Genomic DNA, 16479 nt, shown 5'->3' with positions numbered 1-16479 from the left:
AATGAGCAGAGACACAACTCACTGAACTCTGCAATATTTTGCCAGCAGTGTTCATTCTTATGCATAGCTTTAGTAGGCACTATAAAGTAGAAACCTGCTTAAAACGGTAACCTGCTGGATAGCAAATGCTATTTTTGTAAGACATTGAATTTCCCTGTATCTTCAGCACAATATACTGGATTAATATCTTTAAAAGTGAGAGCATGTCATTAGCAAAATGGTTTGCAGCTCCTTTGTGCCGATAAAGTGCCTTTCCTTTATGGGGTTACGATCCTGGATGAATTATTTAGCTCTGTAACAATACAGCCTGACTGCAAAATGACTTCCTCTCTCCCTCCCTCTCTCTTTGTCCAACTGATAGCCCAACTTGATAAACAGGAAATGAGAGCTCAGCATTTTATTTTATTTTTACCATTCTGCTTACTCTGAATTATTAAACTAATGCGAACTGGCTAGCCAATAACAGCAAGTGCTAAATTTCGCTGCGCTGACAACTTTATGGGGAGAAAGTTGGAACAAGAACTTTTATCCCTTAGTCTTCTATACTGACAGTCACAAATGCCACATTAACTAATAGGTTTTTTGCACCTTTCTCCTCTACATCTTGGGGAGGTGGATTAATTGCATAGTTGTTATTCAAAATGATTCAGTCACATTGCATATTCAGATCCATAAACACTGCATAGTGAAGACTAATTTCAGAAAAGACAAATGTGGGAAATTTTGAACTGCACAAACCAACCACAGCAATTATATGATAGTCTGATTTTTGCAATTTGTCTCTCCTGCCACTAAATTGTTAAGGATGATAAAGGGAAGTTGGAACATTAAAAAAAAGCCCGTTGTATCAAACCAAAGCCATCTCTCTTTCCAGTATCCAGATTCCACAGTGACTAAACTGACATGTTTGAGAAGCCACATAGCAGGACATGAAGGCAATACCAGTCTTTGGCTTACATTCTCCAGCAACTGATATGCATCTGATACTGGAGGAAATTTAAAAACATTGATTAGTAGCTATTGATAAACTTGTCCTTCATGGACCATAAACAGCTTTTAAAGCTAAGCTGGTGGCCATCACCAAATATTACGGAAGCAAATTTCATAGTATAACGCTTCTTCTTCGCGATCACTCGTAGCTGAGTAAGATTGTCTTCCATGAACACAATCTTAACAGTGAGTCCCTGAGTGACTGTGGAGGCCAATTCTGGATCCACATGTCCTTCCACTGTGGGAACAAATGTTTCCGGGTGGGAGTTGATCATGGTGAGGGTTTGCCAAATGAGCCTTCCTCTTAGCACGTTTCTCCCTTTTGTCCTGAGTTCGAGCGTCTTCAAAATCCTTGGCACCTTTGGTAAAGGCTGTTCTCCAGTTGGAGCACTTGCAGATCAGTGTTTCCCAATTGTTGGTGTTTATACACCAAAGGATGTTCACAAATTTATCTGGGCAGCCAATTTTCAGAAGGACAGTCCACAGAGCATTATGATTTACAATGTCGAAGGCCTTAGTCAGGTCAATAAACACTATATAAAGGGGTTGGTTTTGCTCTCTGCATTTTTCATGAAGCTGTCAATGGTGAAAATCATGTCCACTGTGTCCCCCTAGAAAACCATTTTGGGATTGAGGAAGGGTAGCCTCAAATATTGTTAGGAGGTAGTTTGCTAAGATCCTTGCAAGAATTTTGTCAGCCGCAGCTCATAAGGAGATGCCTCAATAGTTTCCGCAATCCATTCTATCACCTTTTTAAAAGACACTGATAATTTTGGCATCCCTAAAGTCTGCTGGGATCGCCTCTCCCTCTCAGATTTTTTCAATGAGCTTGTGAAGTTGTTGTGTAAGTTTAATTCCACCCACTTTGAAGACTTTGGCATGTATACCATCAGGTCCGCTGGCTTTGTTGTTTTTCATTTGGTTAATAGCTGTACACAACTCTCCCAGATGTGGAGATACTGCAAGCTCATCTCTGATTTGTTTTTGCAGAATTTATGAGAGGACCTCAGTGGCTACAGGGGAGTTGTGGTTAAGCAGATGCTGGTAGTGTTCTTTCCAGCACAGTGCAATAGCTTCTTTATCTTTCAGAAGTGTGGTACCTTACCTTACTACCTTGGGTGACCCTACTGGGAATACGAGACTCCCGATGGCTTTGCTCACAAGGGTCATAGGAATGTGCAAACCCACCCACCATGACAAGGTGATGATCCAGCGAGTAAGACAGTATAACTATGTACTGTGTAAATAAGTACTTCCTTTGTCAGTTCTGAATCTCCCACCACTCACTTTCATTGGAAGACCCCCAAGTTCTAATATTACAGAGAGGGAGAAAAATTATTAAGGCATAATAGTAAGTGGACTAGAATCAAGCGATCTCATAGTTGACAATCTTCCCAACCATGTCCTTTTATACTCAAGAAAACACATCGTGCATCTAATGACATAGACTCTAGTCCATGAAAACATACAACATAATAAATATGATAGTCTTTAAGGTGCCACATGACTCAGTGTAGTCAAAGGAAATAATTGTCATACACCGTGTTTAGTACTGTAGAGGGTTAGAATGTTTCACTTATGTTGTTCTGTTCTGGATGTAACCAGTGCTTTTTTTCTAAAAAAACTGTTTAGGGGTACTCTCATTTTCCTACTCATATTGAAATACTGCCCCTCAATGAGGCCAAACTTAGATTCACAAAATGTTTGGGGGGTATGCGTCCCCCTGCATCCCCCCAGGAAAAAAAAGCACTGGATGTAACACAAAACCACAGTGCAGTAGCTTGTTCCCCTCTCTTCTGGTCCATCCACAAAGAGAAAAGGAATATCTACTTATTTCAAAATCTACCTATATTTTTGTTATTTCATCCAAACTGTGAGTAGATCTAACTGTAATTTATCCTTGGCTTGGGAACTTGTGGACTTCCAGATGTTGGTGAACTACAATTCCTACCATCCTTGAAGATTCATCAACCTAACTGGGGCTGATGGGAAGTCCATCATCTGGAGAGCCACAAGTTGGCCACTCATAGTTTATCCAAGCAACCCAGGTTGGCCTTTTTTGCAGGGAAGTTACATTCTGGATTTCTCTTTAAGGAAACTTTCAGTGGCAACTGTAGTGTAAATGTCTTGCTTGATTGGGAACAAGTTGCAGGCATTTGATCAATCTCACATGTGAACTACAATAGATTGAGGAATAGATCAAAAGTATGATGATATTCCTGCATGGAAAATTTATCCATGTACAAAAGCAACCTGTGAGACATAGATGTATGCAAACACATGATTATTATTTTTTATGTGCATGGAATAGAAAGCTGTGATGGGTACACTACATACATACACAGCAAAAAGACATACGTTCTCTCATTCATGCAATGCCTATCTTCATTGAAATTCCACCTTTTTTATTTTTGCAAAGGAATGTATTTCTGTGTAGAATTTTGTCATGTTTGAAAGCCTTCAAATTGTGAAAGCAACAAGGCTGAGATAGATCCTTTTGAGAAGAAAGAAGCTCATTATTTTTGAGTAGAAAGATTGTTTTATTTGTTATTCACCTATTTTCTGATTGCACTTGAACGGGAAATTAAGATTAGAAACAAGTTATTTACGCCACATTTAAGTCACTGTGGATTCTTTCCTCATCAACTCAAGGATCAATCAGAAATGATAATGTAACCTCATTTACTAAATAGAAGACAATCACATTACCTTCTGTAGCATCATGTTGCCTTGGTGTGCATTGACATTATGCCGGCTGATTTCTCTTTTGTACTGATATTCATACACTTGATTTGTTACATTGACAAGCAGAGTGGGCAAGCCTGCCTTGAGCTTCTCGCAATCATAGACGGTTCCACTTTCAAAATCAGATGGTGCTGTAGCATACCGTAAAATTAATCCCATGGTGAGACCTAACGATAAAGAGAAGAAGAAAGATGGAGAACCTTCAGCTTAAGTATCTAAATCTGAGTTACTTGTTAAGTGGGGGAAAGTAAACAAGCATTTTTATTGTGGCCAAATGATCTGATTAGAAACATCATATTTAATTTAGACGAGGAGCAGACAGCTTGAAGCCCTAGGGTGTGTCCTCTACCAAAATCCAAAAACCCCTTACAAGTGATCAGATTGGACCTCTGGCAAGAGTGATCTCTCCCTTCCCCTTCATCCCATTGTGTGTGGGGGGAGAGAGGGGGGTGGGGGGGAGAGAGGGAAGGAGGGAGAGGAAGAGAGAGAGGAAGAGAGGAGTGGCCCTGCCCACTTTTGGTTCTGATGCCTCCCACTATTGACAGGTGAGGAGAAATGTGTCCACTACAGGTAGAAGAAGAAGAAGAGTTTGGATTTGATATCCCGCCTTTCACTCCCTTTAAGGAGTCTCAAAGCGGCTAACATTCTCCTTTCCCTTCCTCCCCACAACAAACACTCTGTGAGGTGAGTTGGGCTGAGAGACTTCAAAGAAGTGTGACTGGCCCAAGGTCACCCAGCAGCTGCATGTGGAGGAGCAGAGACGCGAACCCGGTTCCCCAGATTACGAGACTACCGCTCTTAACCACTACACCACACTGGCTCTTGAACTTTTCCAGGTGAAAAGGTGAACTTTTCCAGCAACAGGAGAAGCAATAGAGGGCACACTTTCCTGTTCACATTCTTCAGATAGGGATGTGTGTGTGTGTGATTCAAGTCAGTTCACATTTGAAGGCAATTTGAAATGTAATTTGCATGTTTCCAAACACCACCAAACACTTCTCCAAATTTTCCAGTGCATTTCTCCAGCCAAGTGACGTGCACAAAAAGGCATATGCTAGAGGAAGTGTGCAAAGGGATGCATAATAGGGAAATGCATTCTATTAGAGAAAAGTGATTTGCATAATTATGTAGAGAAATTTTCTGGTGAATATTCACAGGAACTTTAAACAAAACTGACGTGGAAATGTGGAGAACTGAGTTTAAGATTGGAAAAATGAGAAACTCAGAGAAACCAGATTTTATATACTTGTACGGGGTCCTCGCTGTGAGATCACATTCACCTGGTGCTATACCAGCTGCACTGACTCCCGGTGGGGTACAGGATCAGGTTTAAGGTGCTGGTTTTAACCTTTAAAGCCCTATACGGCTTAGGACCCTCGTACCTACGGGACCGCCTCTCCTGGTATGTCCCACAGAGGAACTTACGGTCTTCAAACAAAAACATCCTGAAGGTCCCAGGCCACAGAGAGATTAGGCTGGCCTCAACTAGAGCCAGGGCTTTTTCGGCCACGGCTCCAATCTGGTGGAACGCTCTGTCATAAGAGATTGGGACTGGACATCTTTCCGCAGGGCCTGCAAGACAGAGCTGTTCCACCAGGCCTTTGGTCAGGGCACAGCCTGACTCCCTCCTTTGGCAATCTTCACAGAACTTTAGTCTAATGGTTGCCATCAATTTGAGTTGAATTAATTTTATAATGAAATGATTTTAGAATGTTGTACTATTTTATTGTTGTTAGCCGCCCTGAGCCCGGCTTTGGCTGGGGAGGGCGGGATATAAATAAAATTTATTACTATTATTATTATTACTCACCCATCGCTATCTGCAACACTACCTTTACTCTTATATAGGTATGGCATTGTAAGGTTTGAGACAAGCAAAGCCAGACCAGAGCCAATAGCTCTAAGAGAAAGGTAGCTTTTATTAGGACAGACTCTTGGTTCATCTAGACCAGGATAGCTTGGTCTGATCAGCAGCAGCTTAACAGAATCTGTAACAGGGCACTTTCTTTCCTCCTCTCCCTCTGAATCTCTGCTCTCCAAGAGATCTTTGGAGGGATATAATACACCTATTAAAGACTGAACAGAAGCACTCCTCATTGGGGCTTTGGAATTACTGCTGCATCTGAATGAAGGCTGCAATTTTCCCAGGTTGTACTTTATTTCTGCATTTACAAGCCCGTCAGTTGTCAAGTGAAAAAGAACCATGCATACATAAATGCTTCTAAAGTGCTCATAGTACTGTGTGGATATGCAGTCTTACCTAAAAATGAAACCAAACATTTACAGGAAATCATATGCAAGCCTTACTGCTATCACACTGCTGCCTTTTCTTTGGGGGTTAAGGCAGTTCCCTCATCACAGCTGCAACACTTTTTGGCTACTCTCTCCACTGTTCTCTGTGGCCACATCTCCCCAATCCCATGTCAGGAAGAGATTGTAGCATAACCAGAATTTCTGGCAAGAATTGCGAATCGATGTAGTTGGGACCTGAAACTCTAATAATGATGATTTAATAAAAGAATGGAATGGGGAAAGATTGGCAAAGACACAGAGAACATATGCTTGCTCGGCCATTTCATGATGTAGTGAGTATCCTCTATGTGGGGTGTGATGGATTTGGGGTTCTGTGCTGTGACACTAGACACCACCCCTCTCTGCTCTACTAGCAGATTTCAGTAGGGCCCAACATGATGGATGGATCAGTTTGCTTCCAATCCATGTGCCTTTCATGTGTTCATTCATATCTATTTCATCCTGCTTTTGTATCAATCTATGGAATTTTGAAAAAGAAATCCATGTGGAAATTTATATTGCATCTGATTCCTTATCTTATCACAAAATATTGCTTAAATTCACATTTTATCTCTGTGCACGTATTTCCAAGTGTAGTATACCTTAACGCAGGGGTCGGCAAGGTTTACCTCACCTAGGCCGGTTCACTCCCATGGAGACTGCGTCTGCACAGACACGATTTTCAGTGCCGCGAAAGCAAGTCCCTGCTCCATGCTGTGCTGGTTTAGAGTAGCACGTGGGGACTCGCCAAGAAAGTGGCTGGGTTTGGGGGGCAGCTCAGGGGCTGTTTAAATGACCCCCTGTGGGCCGCTTGTGGCCCATGAGTTGCAGGTTGCCGACCCCTGCCTTAACGTTTTGATTTTGCCTTCTTCAGTTATAGCTGAAAGCTATGGTTGGCTAGAGGGGACGCGGGTGGCGCTGTGGGTTAAACCACAGAGGCTAGGACTTGCCGATCAGAAGGTTGGCGGTTCGAATTCCTGCGACGGGGTGAGCTCCCTTTGCTCGATCCCTGCTCCTGCCAACCTAGCAGTTCGAAAGCACGTCAAAGTGCAAGTAGATAAATAGGTACCGCTCTGGCGGGAAGGTAAATGCCGTTTCCGTGTGCTGCTCTGGTTCACCAGAAGCAGCTTAGTCATGCTGGCCACATGACCCGGAAGCTGTACGCCGGCTCCCTCGGCCAATAAAGCAAAATGAGCACCACAACCCCAGAGTCGGCCACGGCTGGACCTAATGGTCAGGGGTCCCCTTTACCTTTACCTATGGTTGGCCTGAACTTGCTTCTGCTTTCTGGAGGCTTACATTGCCATCAGATCCAGTTATAATCCTGTTTGGACTTCCTGCTTCATCATATACCTCATAAAGGGCGTTTGTACATACATTGAAAGACAGTTAATTCAGTGAAAGACAAAGCTACCTTCTGTGTAAAAAGAATTGAAAATGACACGGCTTTTTGGGGGCTACCTCCTGGCTTTTGAACTCTTTGCAGAACCATTATTGGGAGCTTTTCATGTCTCTCTTCCTTCCTCCACCACAGAAAACACAGGAAACTTGCATCTGGACAGTTCACATCACAAGAGTCATTATTCGGTCTGTTAAAAACATTTCAGATGAATCAGCAACAAAGTGTTTGTTAACACTCCCACCCTCTTCTCAGGTTTTGCAATAGGACAAGTCTACTGAAAATCTCTGTGTGATGTGAACTCATGAAAAACGATGAGAATCTGTTTTCAGTTGTTAAAGAAGCTGTGTTCTTAGCATCATGAAAGTAAAATAAAAAGCTGGGAAACAGGAGACCTTAAAATGCAATGTTGAAGTAAACTAGCCTTTAAAAACCTACTTACATAAATGTCTGATAAAGGCTTGGTTGCCTCAATCATTGCAGAAGATTGGGGAAATCACTATAACAGAGCCAGTTTAACTGGCAGCTTAAAAGTAGCATAATTACTTTTGTGTTCCAGCAGGGAATCATATCATAAATGGCCTCTGCTGTGGAGCAGATAATATTCACTAACAGTAGGCTTCACATTTTAGTGAGCTTGCAAATTATATAAAGCAGGTGGCCTACACATCCCTTAAGGGAATCTATTAGAGCCTGTACAAGTTTTCTCACTTGCGTTATATTTACTGCCATCTACCATGTCTGGAAGAGCAGTTTTTGGGTGGGCACTTATATGCATCCCTGTTAATTTAGAAATGAATACCATAATTTTAATAGAAATACAATCCATCTCACCATTGTGAAGACTGTGTCCAGGTGAGCTGTGGAACACCAGGCATCACCAACATGGCACTTTCCCGAAGTCATGGAATACAACTGCCATCCAAACAAGACCATGGAGGATGAAAGTTGTAAGGCACCATGTTGGCTACTTCTGCAAGATACTGCCATATTATGCAATCATATCCATTGTAGTTCCTTCCTGGGAGCACACAGTGCTCTGCAGTTGTGGTGAGAGTGGGACACACCTATTCCAATTGGATCTTAAATGCTTTTGATCATTTACTAGCACTGAAAGTGGTCTGCAGCAGAGACAATAGATGAGAGATGAGTAAGCCTAGCAGATGTTCTTAATCAATATTGCCAGGTCACTAATGGAGCTCTTGACCTTTTGCAGCACTCCGAGGAACAAACAGAGATACAATTAATGTCTGAGGATTCAAAAATTAACAAAAGCCTCCAATGAGAGTCTATTAGAGCCCATTGCAGCAGCACTGTTTCCCCACTCTGCATATTATAGGATCAATTAAAGCAAGTTCAAAGAACATCACAGCCTGACACCTCCTCCCCCACCCACCCCCAAAATTGTTTGAGGTTAGCAATGCCATCAGCTTTGGTTGAAAATTTCCTAGTCCCCATACAGCAAAACAAGGAGATCCCCCAAAATGGAGTAGGACTGGCAAACCGCATTTTGAAACAAGTGTTGTAATACACATTACCATCTAAAGAGGGCACCACTGATCAGGGTGGCTAAACTTCAGGCTCTTAAGCCGCAATACTTAAGCATGCTTACATGGAAGGGCTTTTCAAGTCAAAGACACCGTGGGCCAATCTTAAGAAAATTCATGTTGCACAATCCTACCGAGTCTGTATACTGACTGCAGACTGCAAGTGGAAGATCACGTGTTTGAATGCTCTCTACCAAAAGAAAAGAAGAACTGAGAAGCCCTTTCTGCATGTTGAAATCTGATCTCTTTAGGAAGTGCAATCTATGATGTAAGCGCCACCAAGGACAAGATTCTGTATCCCTCTAGTTTCTCCTGAATGAAAAACTGGGACAAAGCAGAACTTCCCCCATGGCTTTAAGAAGACCTTATGAGAGGAGCGCTCCCTTCAATATGCAAGGCACATGCTATATCCTGGCCAACATTTCCTGCAGTGCCCTCCTGTAAAGAGATCACACTTTAAAACAAATAGTCAGCAAAATTAAAAGAATGTTCTTTGTGATGAGACTGCTTGGTTAATGTATAATCTATTTGCAAGAGTTGCTGAAGCACCCCAAATATCTTGTTTGTAAACTGAAATTTTGCATTTTCTATTAAGCCATGGTTCTACAACTAAATGCAGAAATATCCTCAAGCAATTCTTGCCCACTGAAGGCACAAAGTGCTGGATGTGCCTTCATCTTTTTTGCATTGTCGTAGAATGGGAGCTGAAAGAAAAAATCCCAGGCCAGCAATAAGCAGTACTGGCAAAGCTGTACTGTGAAGATGATCCATTCTCTTGTGAACGTCGGATCAGATCAAAGGCCTATCTAGTCCAGCATGCTGTTTTCCCCAATAGTGAACCAGATGCCTATGGAAAGCTGAGAAGCTGGAGATAAGGGCAATAATCATCTCCCACTAGCGATCTCCAGCAACTAGTGTCCAGAAGTATGCTGCCTCTGACCTTGGAGGTAATATATAAATACCATGAATAGTCTTATCCTCTGTGCATTTGTTACATGTGCTACACACGCCCACCCCTTCAGTGCTTTTTTTATTTTTTTAAAAATAAAGTGCCAGTACTTATTTTTTAAATAAAAGTGCTGTGGATGCCAGCACAAAATGGCTGCCATAGACACGATCAGTCACTGTAAATCACACTGATAGCAAATTCAGTTCCTTGAAGGCCAATCAGCATGTAGCCAAAACAATGTAAGTGCCCAGGGGGAAATTTCAGGGTCTTGGGGGAGCCCTAAGGTTTGCAGAAGTGCAAAAAATCAAAATATCTTTAGAAGGGAGGGGGGAACTGGGGGTGGGGGAGAACCACAAATCAGCCCAGTGTGGACTGAGCACGGCATGCTCAATGTTGCAGGTGGAGAACTGTAAAACCAGAAGAGCAGGGACATGGATTGGGTTCTTCTGGTACAGGATTATCCTGAGCAGAAACACTCCCCACATTGCAACGTTTTGTTGCAGGTTCCACTGAAATCTCCCTCAATGAAATTGAGAAGAATAAACAGAGACACCAAAATCTCATGAAAACTGGAACAATGCTGGAGTTGGAGTTGAGGTGCCCTGGCATCTGACATTACCTTTGTAGTTCAGGATGAAGGTGCAGTACAAAGTTGACAATTGCCATGTGCAACATGAAAGCATTCTTACATTGTATTACCACTGGGATGAAAGCATGGGAAGATAGCACCAGAGTGACTTGACTACCTCTTTTTTATTATTACAGTGAAACCTTGGTTTACGAACTTAATCCGTTCCGGAAGTCCATTCTTAAACCAAAGCGTTCTTAAACCAAGGCGTGCTTTCCCATAGCAGCGGGGGACTCAATTTACAAATGGAACACACTCAACAGGAAGCAAAACATGTTCTTATTCCAAGGCAAAGTTCACAAACCAAAACACCTACTTCCGGGTTTGCAGCATTCTTAATCCAAGTTGTTCATAAACTAAGCTGCTCTTAAACCAAGGTACCACTGTATAGTCAGAAGCCTGAATGTAAAAGCAGATTTCAGATTAGGAGAAGCAGAAACAGTTTTTGCCAGGCTGTTCACATGCTGTATTCATTCATAATGCTGTATTGATACTTGTCTTATTCTGGGAAGAAAGGGTGTCTGCTCTTTTTTTGGAGGCGGCGGCGGCGGATTTTAAAATAATTCATGCTGCACCTTGGGTAAGTTTGTAGCTTTTACATCAATTCTAAATGTTGGAGGACAGGAATAAAGGTAAAAGGCAAAGGATCCCTGGACAGTTAAGTCCAGTCATAGGGGTGTGGCGCTCATCTCACTTTTCAGGCTGAGAGAGCTGTCGTTTTTTCACAGACAGCTTTCCAGGACATGTGGGCAGCAGGACTAAACCACTTCTGGCGCAACGGGACACCGTGATGAGTGCCGGAGCATGGTACCTATTTATCTACTTGCACTGATATGCTTTCGAACTGCCAGGTTGTTAAAAGCTAGGACAGAGCAACGGAAGTTCGCCCAGTTGTACAGATTCGAACTCCTGACCTTCCGATTAGCAAGCTCAAGAGGCTCAGTGGTTTAGACCACAGTGTTACCCACATCCCACAGTTAAGTATGTAGATTTCAGCCTTTCAACAAAAAGAGAACTGCTCAGTGAAAAAACTTCTCATCAGCCACTGAGTTAGAAGAGGAAATGTTTGGATATATACCCAAAAGAAGAGTGCTTAGAAAACCCTTTTCAAAGACTTAGGACTGAATGGGATGGGTGGGGTATAAATAATAAATAATTATTATTTGAAAAAGACTGAACAGTTGAAATGGATGTATAACCGTTTGTTCCTTGATATTATTGTCCATTGGCCTATTTTTAACACAATGAAGATGTTGACCCAGTGTGTGGTAGCTGTGAAAAAGGCAAATTTCATGCTAGGGAACATTAGGAAAAGAACTGAAAATAGAACTGCTGATATCATACTGCCGTTATACAAATTGACCACAGTTGGAGTACTTTGCGCAATCCTGGTAAGCTCGCCTCAAAAATGATATTGTGGAATTGGAAAAGGTTCAGACAGGGGCAACCAGAATGATCAAGAGAATGGAATAACTCCTCTGTAAAGAAAGCTTGCAGCATTTGGAAGTCCTTAAGTTTAGAGAAAAGGCAAGTTGGAAGTGACATGATAGAATACATGAATGGCATGCAGAGATGGGATGGAGAAAGGTTCTCCCTGCTCTGTCATCACACTGTAACTCCTGGTTGCACCGCTCCCAAGCCCTTTCTCAGTAAATAACTTCAAATGGACACATAATTTTAGTTTAAGTTTTGGGGCAAAATTTAGGCCACAACTTTATTGATTACAAAACAAATTGAGTGTTATTGGCCTAGGCATTGGTCAGGAACTATAACTGACTCCTGTCTCTCTGGCTGGCAATCTGAAAGGGTAAACACCAAACGAGGGAGCAACCTTGGTGAAGATCGACTGAAGCTCACTCCTGGGTTCCTGTGGTCCTGCCACGGCCCTAGCCCCTCAAGTGGAGTTTGGATGAGTTCCAGGACCCCCAGATTCCTTTACTGGAATACCCTATTTCTGGAGGGGCAGGTGATGGCCACACCTCCCCTCCCGCACATTTCTATAAACCAATTCCTAACTGCCAAACCTTACAAAGTTGTGACGATTGCTAAGGGGGTAGGCGAAAACCAAGTGGCTACAGCCAATCTGCCAAATGGAAAAATTCCTACCCAGCCCCTGCTCCAAAGCAGGCGACCCAAACCAAAGCAAGGCCAAAGCAGCAGCACCTAAAATAGGGAGGGAGGGAGGGTGTTCAGCAGCGCGAAGCAAGTGCCCCACACCTGTCGTGCTGCTGCATTTATAGGCCCCCAGGATCACGCCACTCACCCCAATTGGCCCAAACAGCCAAGCGCGATCCCGGAGCCCAAAGACAAGGCTTGGACCACACCTAGCAACAACACACCCCATGTGGGTGGCTTAAGGGTCCCAAGCGCAACCAGGACCCTTGATTTAGGAGGATCCCATACATCTAACAAAGCTGAAAGTTGTAAGATTCTGGACAGATCAAACACGAATTTCTTCACACAGTCCATAATTAAACTATGGAACTATGGTAGGCAGTGATGCCTACCAATTTGGATTGCTTTAAAAGAGGATTGGATATATTCATGGTGGGTAAAGCTATCAGGAGGTACTAGCCATTATGGGTAGTATATTCCCATCAAGGAGATTCACTGTTCTTTCACATGTGTTACTGACACTGAGAAAACACCTGCAGCCCAGACCCAGCTGAGCTGGATTAAACCCTGAGATAACACAGGGCCTCTGCAACACTTTACCCTGGTATTTTCTGAGCTTTATGGCAGAGGGCCTAATCTATTCCAAGCTATCCAGAAGGTCTGACTTAGAATACTTGAGAAAGAAATTCTGCGAATGGTGATGGGGGAGAGGTTTTGCCTTGCAGTCTATACCCTATTATTATTATTATTATTATTATTATTATTATTATTATTATTATTATTTATTATTATTTATTATTATTATGAATACCCACACATTCCTAGCAGCTGATCACAGTGAAGAATGTGCTTGCAGATTTGCATTTCTGAACAGCAGATATTTTAACTCTACTATCCTGGTTCCAAAGAGAAAGATAAGTTACTGCCCAACTACTACATGGGAGTGAATGATCCGCAGATGCATTTCTTTGTCTTGACTTTGACCGAGTGCAAGCATTCCACTTTGAAGCAAAGAACTGAACTCCTTTTTCATGCTCGCTTTAGTGGTTGATGAGTTACAGACGTGAACTTTGAAAGGCTGCATCCTTTCCTTCCTGTTTCAAACTTCTGCATGCACTTAAACCACACACACATTGTTATACACGATGAGAAGCTGCGTATGAGTCTGTTATGCACATATCCAGTTTGCAATCAATGACATTTATTTGTGTCCATGTGGTTGAGGCAGCAGCTTCATCTTACGTTCTTATATTACATAGTGAGATGCTAGAGTGCAGCAGAATATGATTTGATAGACACAGAATTAGGAAGCTGTGAACTAAGCTTAGAAGTGCCTACGGGGAGATTCACATAAGCATATCTTTAATAGGATTGATGCAACTATTACATGTTGCCTGAAATTTCCAGCTATCATGGGTAGCCTTTTTTCAACAACTACAAGAAGCACTAATCAATGGAACTTCACAGGTGATCATCACATTGTACCCTGTTTGTGTGTACAGTCTTACTTCGTGTTGCGTTCCGCTCTTGTTACGGACTTTCAGCTTACGAACACGGCAAACCCAGAAGTGTTTACTTTGTGATGTTAACATATGAGAGTGCTGGAGGTGAAATAGTTAAACAGGTTACCCAATCAGAACCCAGGGGTGGAGTCAAAGGGACTATAAAACCAGCTCTGTGAGGGGCAAAAGGGGGACTTCGTTGGGAGTTGGGTGGTTGGAGTGGGAGTGAATTGGGATAGAGTCTGTGGGTAGGTTGAGTTAGTGCAGCAAAATAAACTGAGTCAGGAACATTTAGGAGCTAGGAAGACAAGTAAATCTGAGAGGTGGTTTAGTGAGTGTGAGCAGGTAGCGGAAGTTATAGGTCTGGATAGGCAGCCCATGATTGTAATTGACAGACCGTTTATGAAACCATGTGCTTGTTAAACTGCAATAAATAAACAGAAGTTTATGTTCCAATTTAACCCTGACTGGACTCAGTAATTTACCAGGTAGGGCATGGGTGGTGGCAGCGAGAAATAAAGTGGTGGCACAGGGATCAATAGATAGTGAAACATCCGGCGACCCTGTGTGATCGCCACAACTTCCGGGTTCACCGCCCGCGCATGCACAAAAGCAATATGTGTGCTTCACGCATGCGCAGAAGCAATCTGTGCACTTCACGCACGCGCAGAAGCGCTCAATTGCACCACACACATGTGCAGAAGAGGCGCTCTAGTTGCAGAAATGGATTAAGTCTGCAACTAGAGGTACCACTGTATACTGGATCCAGAAGATGCTCCAGCATTGTTGCAAGGTGAACAGCTTGTTTTGCTCCAGAGATGAGACTCAGCTCGACATTCAGTACTGCTACAGCAACTGCCAATGGCTCTGAAGCATGCATATTCTCTTTAAGATATCATATGACTCAGCACTGTTGTGCCAATGGCTTCTGAGATGCAAAAGGAAGCGAGAAAGTTGGTGGTTTCTTGTGTGGCACTCAAAAGGGATTTCAGTCCAGCTTATTCACCAGCACCAGTGTAAGGATATACCGGTAAGAAGAAGCACACGGGTGTTAGAGGTTTCAATGTTCAAGTGAGGCAGAGCAGTATCAGGGCTTTATCCCATTGCTTGCCTAAGTTAGGATAATGCTTTAGCTGCAGTTGCCACCGCACAAATAGTACTGACGACGGACAGCATAGGTTTGGGCTATAAGTACCATTTTTGTGTCATGCAAAATTCAGATTCAGGCACCCGATTCATCCAAGCATGGTGCTATGATTTCGAAGTGTATTCTGTGTTTGCATTTACAGCCTTTGGGGGATCCATTGCAGCAGAAATCCATAGTGCAGCCAAAGTGCAAAGGGACTGAGATGATAAATTCTCTCTTGTGTAAAAAGAAAAATAGGGCAGCGTTAATGGCTGCTCACAATGGGGAAATTACCCAATAGGGTTCATGAATATTTCAGAGAGGCTGCAAAACATGGATGCAACCCATAGCCACTCTAAATAGGTCATAGTTTAAAAAGGGAAAAAAGAAGAAAATGAACAAACATCCCCAAGTAATGCTTCATGAGAGTGCAAATTCAACAATCCCATCAGTTAACCAATAGCCTTTTTGTTCAAAAATCACAAACATAAAAGTGCCAAACATGAAATGTATGGTGCATTTTATTAATGGTACAGTGGTACAGTGGTACCTCGGTTTAAGAACAGTCCAGTTTAAGAATGATTTGGTTTATGAACTCCCCAAAACCGGAAATAGTGTTCCAGTTTGAGAACTTTACCTCGGCCTCAGAACGGAATCAGAATGGTGGAAGGGCACCTGCGGTGGGAGGCCTCATTAGGGAAAGCATGCCTCTGTTTAAGAACAGTTTTGGTTTAAGAACGGACTTCCGGAATGGATTATGTTCGTAAACAGAGGTACCACTGTACTTTGTTAAAAGAGAATCAGAATAAAAGGAAGAGAATAAGATGTATCAATAGCAGCTTTTGAATTGTAAACACACAGGCATTTGACATCAGACTTTGATGCAAGCCACTTACTCCAGAACAGTTCTGAACTTTTCACAGAGGTTATGCCAGGATGCATTATGTTGTGGACTTTAGCCTTGGGTAATGATCTTGCCGTGCTCCCCTACCACCCATTTATAGAAAGCAGAGTACAGGCTGGCTGCTGCAAGACTCCTCTTTCTTTCCTGACACACCACCACTGTGTATCCGGTACACTGCAGTGCTATCAGACCATGTACTTCCTGCGAACATATGCCGGGAGTCTAGATAAAATGTAGGCTTTTGAAAGGTGACTTGCAGAACTCTGCTGTATGCACAGCAGA

The 16479-nt window shown here is 42.7% G+C and overlaps 1 protein-coding gene across 1 annotated transcript in view; it reads right to left on the bottom strand.

Annotated features, from left to right (window-relative positions):
* SLC9A9 (solute carrier family 9 member A9) overlaps positions 1–16479 on the bottom strand; it is a 258450-nt gene that overhangs the window by 239391 nt on the left and 2580 nt on the right. Inside the window, exon 2 of the mRNA XM_028731220.2 lies at positions 3700–3902. Within this exon, the coding sequence (XP_028587053.2) occupies positions 3700–3902 (203 nt within the window). The remainder of the gene's footprint in view (positions 1–3699; positions 3903–16479) is intronic.

Source organism: Podarcis muralis, chromosome 6 (assembly GCF_964188315.1).
Source record: "Podarcis muralis chromosome 6, rPodMur119.hap1.1, whole genome shotgun sequence".
Classification (NCBI taxonomy): domain Eukaryota; kingdom Metazoa; phylum Chordata; class Lepidosauria; order Squamata; family Lacertidae; genus Podarcis; species Podarcis muralis.
Note: the sequence above shows the minus strand (reverse complement) of the source record. Positions and strands in the feature narration are given on the sequence as shown.